Consider the following 8,884-nt stretch of genomic DNA (forward strand, 5'->3'; position numbering starts at 1 on the left):
TGTGCGGGTTTGACTGTAGCCTGTTTTCCATTATGTAATGGTTACCTTTGTTCCATTTTGTAGCAATATGTCACGTAACGGCATAATGCTGCCCTCTGCTGGGGGTGTCTACGAATAACGTACTATGAACTACATTTCCCAGCATGCGCGAGAGGAAACCCGCGTGCGCAGTGGCCACGATCTACAACCGTGGGGATGGGCCTGTCGGCGTTCAACCGCGCTTGACAGCGAAGTGCGTGTCGTTGTGAGATCTGCTCTGTTACGCAAACGCAGAGGCTGGGAACACACCGCGAGTGCCTTCTGGGCAGACTGAACTGCGCGGCAAAAGAAGACGGACACAAACAAAAACATGTGGCTGAGGCAGTGAGAAAACGGGTACGTAATCTCTTACACGCTGGTCAAATTGGACGCCAGTAAGAGCTTGAGAGCGAGTCGGTCTCGCGGCATATGGGGGCGATATATATTTCGCGAGGGTGTTTTGGGGCACACGCCGTTATCCAAAAGTGGAGAGTTTAGCTAACTAGCGGCTCGTTAGCCTGTTAGCTGCTACTCACAACAGCCTTCATTCAGACCGCTGCTGCCGAGCTATTTGTCACAGTGCGGGTCACTTTCCGGCTCAGGGTATTTCCGTACTTCATCTCGCTTATTTAAACAACGTAGTGTTCATTCAGCAAATTAGCGCCGGCAGCAAGCCGGAATGGGTAGCAAACGTTAACTTTACTTGGTAAAGTTAGCTAGTTAGCCTAGGTCAGCCAGCCCGGCTAGCAAATGAATTAATCTACCGGAGCGTTTCGGTCTGTGTTGAAATACTCTGGGGCATTTGTGATGTTAGAGGGACACCCCCGACGTATTAATCGGAGCCATGAGCCTCGGCGTGCTTTTATTTGAAGCTTTGCATTGAATGTAGCAGTGGGAGTGCCCCGCCCACCAAAGCGCCATGAAGCCCATGTTAGCGGCATCGATGTAACCAACATTACGCAACGAGTCAAGCTGCTCAGCTGCGGGTCACTGTCTCGCTCTATGTTTTATTTGTTTACCGTGCCGTGGATCTAATAACGTGGGCGACATTATTATTGCTGAGATTATCAAAGGGACGTTTATTAATGCAGGGACGCCTCCGCAATAATATATCACAAACCATGTTTTGCTTATCGGGAAACACTTGTGTAACTTATATAAGCAAACAGTGTTTAAAGCGTTAAAGCTGCTTATTACTGAAAAAGACTATACTGAAATAAGCGTTTAAAAAAAAAAAAAAAAAAAAAATGAAACCAAATCAACAATGCTCTACAAACGGGTATTGTGTGTGTGTGTGTATCAAAGCCTGATATATCTTCTTCCTCTGTGCCATTTACCTGCATTGTTGTCCAAAAACTATTAAAAAACACACCTGTGAGCACTGGGTGACATGTTGCTTCATTGCCATGAACACACACAGACACTGTAGTATCCCACACACGCCGTCCTGCTGCCCCAAATACTCGTTAGAGCATCAAATGTGGATTAATCCGCCGCTGAAAATAGTCCCCAACAAATGCCCTATTTCCTCCCGTTGGAGCAATGTTTGTTAAAAACTACAGTGGCCAGTTGTGGAAAGTCAAAAAATTTTTTTTTAAATAAATAAATAATACAGACAGGGTAAGGAGGCCTTCTTTTGACTTTTCCTACTTTCTACAGCATCTGTGTGTGATTATTGATGTGGAGTTGAACTGACCGCTCTGTGACATTCAGTACTGCAGGTGAGGAGAGCATCTGAGTTGACTGACGGCGGACATCATGGGTTTGCACTCAGCCCAGAAGAAGCACTTCCCCCTGCGGGGGATCGACGGTGTGGTTCAGCTGTTCGATGCTGAGCTCCGCAAGTCCGAGCCAGACTTAGCACTTCTCTCCCTGGTCCTCGGTTTCGTCGAGCACTTCCTAGCTGTGAACCGGGTCGTCCCCATAAACGTTCCGGGGGTTCGGTTTGAACCACTGGAGCCGGACTGTCCCAACTCCTGCTTCCCCACGGTGGAGCTGGGCATGATTTCTGCACTGTACGAGCGCTTCACGGCCCAGATCCGCGGAGCGGTGGACCTGTCCCAGTACCGGAGGACTGCTGCAGGGTCCAGCAGGGAGCTGGTGAAGAAAGTGTCAGATGTGATCTGGAACAGTCTAAGCCGCTCTTACTTCAAGGACCGGGCCCACATCCAGTCCCTCTTCAGTCTCATCACTGGTACGACATAACAAATACTACAGTGACATTACTTTCTATGAAGATGTTTGTTACGGAGATCAACTTGGAATTAGTGATGTAAAACTGGTGAAAGTCACATATTTGTCAAATCTGAACCAGGTACCAAACTGGACAGCTCTGGCGTGGCATTTGCTGTGGTGGCGGCCTGCCAAGTCCTAGGCCTGAAGGACGTCCACCTGGCTCTCTCCGAGGACCACGCCTGGGTGATTTTCGGCAAAAACGGCGAAGAGACGGCCGAGGTCACCTGGCACGGGAAGGGCAACGAGGACCGGCGAGGACAAACGGTCACAGGTGGAGTCAGCGAGAAGGTGAGGCCTCGCCTCCAGTTGCCTGAAATAATGATGAAGTTCCCTCTACAAGATTTTAATACTCACATTGCTGTTGCCTGTATGTTTGTGTGTGTGTGTCTCCCTCAGAGCTGGCTGTATCTGAAGGGCTCCTACATGAAATGTGACAGGAACATGGAGGTGGCCTTCATGGTCTGCGCCATCAACCCCTCGCTGGACTTGCACACTGACAGCTCGGAGCTCCTGCAGCTGCAACAGGTGAGCCGCGAGCCCGGACCACAAAGTTCAGTTTCACAGTAGACGCGAGGAGGAAGCGGTGACCTAAATGTCAGCGAGCCTACAAATGTTCAGTGACAGTTTGATTTTCTTGCGTATATAAACTGACTTCCACTTTTTTTTTTACTGAAACCTCACTAAGACCCACTGTGTGATTTCCATACATAGGATTTATTTATCTGGGCACACCACCTTACTGAATTGTGTATTTATTTATTCCTTACTTTCAACCATGAATTCATAAGCAGTTTAGTTTGTAAAATGGCCCCTTTTTTTTAATAGAGAAATGGTGGAAACATACTCCTGTTACGTCTCAGCATAATGTACATTTCAGCACAAGCACACAGCTGTTAAGAGACGGCCTGCTGTTTGCTAAAAGACTCATATAAAACGGGGAATTCTGTCGGACAAAGCCTGTTTCACATGAAGGCCCCGTTACTTCCCACAGTTGGTGCGAATGAAGGGCCACTATTTGCGTTATGGCCATCACTTATGAAGGGAAACACCTGCCCGCCTGTTGCTCTCTCTGATCTCTTTCTTCCCCCCCTGTTTTGACAGAAACTCCTCTGGTTGCTGTACGAGCGAGGCGACCTGGACAGGTGAGGGTTTGGTGTTGGCGAAGTTGGTGAGGAATGAAGCGTTGATGTGTACGCTAAACTAAAAACAAAATCCCCCCCCCCGACCTCCTCCTGTCGTGTCCTGTCCTGTCCACCAGGTATCCTATGGCCATGGGAACTCTGGCAGACCTTGAAGACCAGGATCCAATTCCAGGCAAGGAGAACCCCTTGGAAATCCACCTCAAGGTCAGACTCTCAGAGTTCCACTGTTTCCCAAAATATTGGAACGATTCATTTAGAAGAAAAAATGAATGTTATGGAACAACGTGGGATCAGTCTCAGTATCTAAAACTGTGTGTATCTTCACAGATCAGGATGTTTAACAGGAAGTCGTTTTTTCCTGTTCTCTCTCTCTCTCTCTCTCTTAGGCGGTCAATTCTGCCCAGAAGCACTACAACAACGAGCACATCTACCCCTACATGTACCTGGCTGGTTTCCACTACAGACACAGGAATGTGCGGGAGGCCCTGAGGGCCTGGGCCAAGGCTGCTCAGGTCATGCAGGAGTGAGTAGTTCACGCTGCTTTTTACACGCGAGTGTGCTGCAGGGTAAAGTTTTGTTAAAGTTCTGCAGGAACGAGTCCTAAAAACCCGGGAGTGAGTTGGCCTGTTTACACCTCCTGTTCCCTCGTCTCAAAGTCAGCGGGTTCTTTGAATGGGGTTTTTGGTTAGATGCCTGAAATAAGAGATTTTGTTCTACACCCCACTCATGAATTTTGAAGCTTTTCTTAAAAAAAGGCGGTTGCTAACAAGTGGCTAAATGAGACTACCGTGTATAACGCTAGCTTTTTTTTTTACTTCTGGTGATTCCGTTTACGCTTCAAAAATCCTAAAAGTGGTGTTCATTAGTGAAGATGATCTCGCTGAACAAAACGTGTGAGTATCATTAACTTTTGTTAATGATAGAGGAAGATTTAGTTGGTTGGACAGCCCACATTAACCCTGGACTCAGTCACACCAATAGCCTCTAAACATGAAAGACAGCCAACTGAAAGTTACATCAACATCAGCTTACGTTTAGGGCTGAAACAAGTATTTTGATTATTGACATAATTACATAATTATCATCCAACAGCCCAAAACCCATAAGAAGATAAATGCAATAGGCTATGTTTGAAGACTAAATAAGCTGGAACCAGCGGTTTCTTTTGGCTTTTTTGCTTGTGATTAATGAATTATGGAAATTGGATCGATGGTTGTTTTGATTCATTTTGAACTCATTCATCGACCAATCGCCTCAGCTCTACTCCGGCAATTTGTCATGGTTGTTAGTCACAAAAAGTCTCAACATAAGTTGGAACATTACAGGCTTCGCCGTGCCAGCAGGGCTGCTGTAAACACAGAAGTAAGGCAGTCATCTGACAGCAGCTTCAGCTGTTATTTCACCAGACGAACACAAGGTGGCAGTAACTGCACAGCCCATCTTCCCCTGACTTTTTGGTGTGACCACATCAACAAAAAAAAAAAGACTAAAAGGCACTTCTCAGCCATCTAATCTCAAAAAAAAGAGTCTTAAAGTGATGTGACAGTTGAGATTAGTCGCGCTGGTTGTTTTCCACCACAGAGCAGCAGCGGCAGAAGAAAGACGAGGCCCAGTCCCAGTTAGTCCTGAGAGGGTGTGGCGCTTTGAGCCAGGAAGCGTCCAGCGCTGCATCCTCGCGCTCTCTCCTCCCCTTTAAACACACTGTTCAAGCGCTGCAGCTAAAAATACCAGCAGTGACCCACCAGACCACACATTCCCTCCCCATCTATCAGCTTCCCTTTCCTGCCCCCCCGCCCGCCCGCCCCATTGTCCTTCGATCTCAGCTCGCCCTCTGTGCACCGTCCACAAGAAGGGAGTGTGTGTTCATGTCAGCGCATTCTTTGTAGTGTTCACTTCAATAATGCACCAAATGGTCCAAAAGCCCCCCCCCCCCCCAATATGAACTTTTTGAAATGCTGGCTTGTAAAACGACACTTTCAGCCCTTTGCTGCAGGCTATGTTCTGGCTCCTTCCCCTGCTGTTATTAAAAAGACCGTCTCCTCTCGTCTGCTCCTGCAGGTATAACTATTTCCGCGAGGACGAGGAGATCTACAAGGAGTTCTTTGACATTGCGAACGACGTCATTCCCACTCTGCTGAAGGAGACGGCTGCCGCTGCGGAGAGTCCGGGGGAAGGAGGAGAGGGAGCCGACAAGGTGAGGATCCCCCCCCCCCCCCCCCCCGCCTGAGAGGGACGGCAGTACGGCGGGCGAGAGTTTCATTTAAAGACCCCATCCACTGCCAGATGGAACTGGAACTGAACCGAACGAGAACGTGTCTGTGATGCTGCTGCTCACAATGTGACTCAGACATACTGTATAACAAAAAGTGACCCCCCCCCCTCCTTCTGTCTTTCAGGAGCACCCGAAGCAGGCAGCAGCCTTCTCAGCACTGCAGGACTCAGACTGCTTTGCTCACCTGCTGCGTTTCTATGACGGCATCTGCAAATGGGAGGAGGGCAGCCCCACGCCGGTCCTCCACGTGGGCTGGGCCACCTACTTGGTCCAGTCTCTGAGCCGCTTCGACGCTCAGGTGAGAAGCCCAGCGTCCCTCTGCCTTCTGACCTTCTTGCGTCTGCAGGAGAGAGGCTGACATGTGCTGATGATTCCACAGGTGCGGCAGAAGGTGTCGATCATCACCAAAGAGCCAGAGTCCCAGGACGATGATGACCAGTCCAGCGATGACCCCCGGGAGGGCCGCAGAAGAGGCCCCAGGAGAGAGTTGAAGCTGGAGGAGCAGAGCTCTCCTCCTCATGCTGCTCCCAACTCCCCACCCACACAGCTAGCAGCAGCAGCAGCAGCAGCCGCCGCCCAGCCCAAGAAGGAGGGAGAGGGAGCAGGCCGCCGCCACCGCTCCTCCCTGGGATCGCGAGGCGGGGACGCCGAAGGAAAACCCAAGTCCCCCAGCCCAGACTCCGCGTCTTCGCCCTCGTCCCAGCAGCAGGCGCCCCCTTCCCCGGCCGGCCCCGTGGTCGTCTTCCAGAGCGAGAAGATGAAGGGGATGAAGGAGCTGCTGTGCGCCGCCAAGGTGAACTCCAGCGCCATCAAGCTGCAGCTCACCGCCCAGTCGCAGGTCCAGATGAAGAGGCAGAAGAGCACGCCGGCCGGGGACTACTCCATGTCCTTCATGAAGCGGCAGCGCAAGTCGCTCTAGGCCCGCCGATCATTGTAGGAGGAGTCCTTGAGACTCCGTAGGACATTACTGTGAACAGCACCACGGACACCACCGATTAACCTTGCTTTTCGTTTGTGAAACTTCTTACCAGTGTTTTTTTCATCCAGAGGTCCAGTTCGGTCCACATCCTCATAGGTTCCTAGCAATATATTTTACTTGCACACGTCACATATCAGCTTTGAACTGAAGGAGTGAACATTGCATTCTGTTTGTTGTCGTTTTTTTATTTAACTATAGCCAGGGGGAGAAAAAAAAAAAAGACTTTCTGCTTTGATAGATTGTAAGCACTCACTCATCATTAGTTTGTGTATTAATTGGCAGCCAATTGCACACTGACTATTAACTTCTCATTGACTTACATGCGGACGTTTTGAAGCCAAAGTAACGAGGACGACCAGAACACAACTGCGGTGTGTAAATATCAACTTGTACCATTAGGACCCTGTTCATGACTGAAGCCTTGGAAGTGATTAATTTTAGGATAGTTACTGTGTAACATTGTCCACTTCTGCTCTATCGACAGCTTCTTTCTTGCTAGCTCTATGTTGCCTTACTTTGCCTTTGTTCTTTTCTAAAGTAGGTGGCCTTTAGTTTTGAGAATAGCTGAGCTAGGACTATTTCTAACGATTAGAGAAGACCAGGAAGACCATGCACTGTTGAGACGGAGCCACATTAGGTGGCACTGCTACATCCTATTTGCTTGATGACTTGTGGTTTTTGTTCTTGTTTTTTTTTTTTGTATCTGCAAGAAATAAAGACATGATGGAAAATGGATGTGAGTGAGATGTATAAATGTGAGCTTCGCACAACATGCAAACCAGAAAACATGAAAAACCAAGACATAAAAAAAACACAGATTAATGTATACTATTGATGGTATATAATGAGTCCATTCATGCCCAAGAGGGGGGGGGGGGGGAAACTTCTAAACATGTAAATGGTTAAAGTTAAAATGAGATAATTAGTCAATATTTTTGGATTTCTGACTTTTTAAATCACAATTGTGACAGAATTAAGATTTTGAATTAATAAGTCAAAAGTTGGACTTTGTAATGCTAGGGCAGTCTCATGGCATACTTAATATGTTGAGACAAATTAAAAGTATTTTATATAATTATAGAGTTGAAATTAAAGTTGGACTTCCGCTCGTCAGTTCTGTTTAGAATGTTGTTTGTAAGTGAACATTATGTGATGCTAACTCAACATTACAAGGAAATAAGTAAAAGTGTTTTTGCCTTACAATAATTAGCATGTTTAGCACGCAAACATTCGCTAATTAGCACGAAACGCAAAGTGCTAATAAAAGAGTACAATAATGTTCACCATCTTGGTTTGGCGCGTTAGCGTGCTAACATTTGACAATAAGCACGAAACGCAAAGTGCTAATAAAAGAGTACAATAATGTTCACCATCTTGGTTTGGCGCGTTAGCGTGCTAACATTTGACAATAAGCATGAAACGCAAAGTGCTAATAAAAGTACAATAATGTTCACCATCTTGGTTTGCCGTGTTTGCGTGCTAACATTTGACGATAAGCACGAAACGCAAAGTGCTAATAAAAGTACAATAATGTTCACCATCTTGGTTTGGCGCGTTAGCGTGCTAACATTTGACGATTAGCACGAAACGCAAAGTGCTAATAAAAGAGTACAATAATGTTCACCATCTTGGTTTGGCGTGTTAGCGTGCTAACATTTGACAATAAGCATGAAACGCAAAGTGCTAATAAAAGAGTACAATAATGTTCACCATCTTGGTTTGGCGCTTTAGCGTGCTAACATTTGACGATTAGCACGAAACGCAAAGTGCAGCCGAGGCTGATGGGAATGTAGTTTCACGGGGTCATTTGGTCGTACACCGACGTATTGGTCAAACCTCGGCCTGATTTTTACGTTAAAATGACGACACGCTAAGTCTACATCCTGAGTAAACAATGAGAAACAATTAGCTGTTAGTTTAGAATGTTGTTAGCAAGTGAACATTATGTGATACGCTAAAGCGCTAAATGCAAAGTGCAGCGGAGGCTGATGGGAATGTAGTTTTACTGGACAAACTGAAACCTCGACCTGGTTTTTAAGTTAAAATGAAGACACGCTAAGTCTACATATATATATATATATATATATGTATATATATTAATATTAGTAAAAATGAGAAATAATTTGAGACCATTTTACCAGATATTAGGCAAGGCTCGGAAGTCTGGCTTTTTAAATCAAGAATTAGGAGCAAATTCAGCTTTGGCTCAAAATGAAGTTTTGACTTATGACGAGTTTT

The 8,884-nt window shown here is 46.8% G+C and overlaps 1 protein-coding gene across 1 annotated transcript; it reads left to right on the forward strand.

Moving 5' to 3' along the window:
- The first annotated feature begins 320 nt into the window (after positions 1-320).
- On the forward strand, positions 321-6,646 carry men1 (multiple endocrine neoplasia I). The gene is made up of 10 exons (XM_070929833.1): positions 321-375; positions 1,732-2,212; positions 2,333-2,541; positions 2,650-2,778; positions 3,355-3,395; positions 3,512-3,599; positions 3,782-3,918; positions 5,454-5,589; positions 5,804-5,965; positions 6,047-6,646. The coding sequence occupies exons 2-10, from the start codon at positions 1,777-1,779 to the stop codon at positions 6,584-6,586; spliced, it is 1,878 nt and encodes a 625-aa protein (XP_070785934.1). The 5' UTR covers positions 321-375; positions 1,732-1,776; the 3' UTR covers positions 6,587-6,646.
- Positions 6,647-8,884: the final 2,238 nt, after the last annotated feature.

This window comes from Enoplosus armatus, chromosome 23, assembly GCF_043641665.1.
Source record: "Enoplosus armatus isolate fEnoArm2 chromosome 23, fEnoArm2.hap1, whole genome shotgun sequence".
Classification (NCBI taxonomy): domain Eukaryota; kingdom Metazoa; phylum Chordata; class Actinopteri; order Centrarchiformes; family Enoplosidae; genus Enoplosus; species Enoplosus armatus.

What these genes read in the sequence shown, in the direction of transcription:
- men1 (XM_070929833.1), top strand. Translation starts at nt 1,777, where the DNA reads ATGGGTTTGCACTCAGCCCAGAAGAAGCACTTCCCCCTGCGGGGGATC. An exon ending in CCTTGGAAATCCACCTCAAG is followed by an intron (nt 3,600 to 3,781) that starts GTCAGACTCTCA and finishes TCTCTCTCTTAG; the next exon opens with GCGGTCAATTCTGCCCAGAA. An exon ending in GAGGAGAGGGAGCCGACAAG is followed by an intron (nt 5,590 to 5,803) that starts GTGAGGATCCCC and finishes GAGCACCCGAAG; the next exon opens with CAGGCAGCAGCCTTCTCAGC.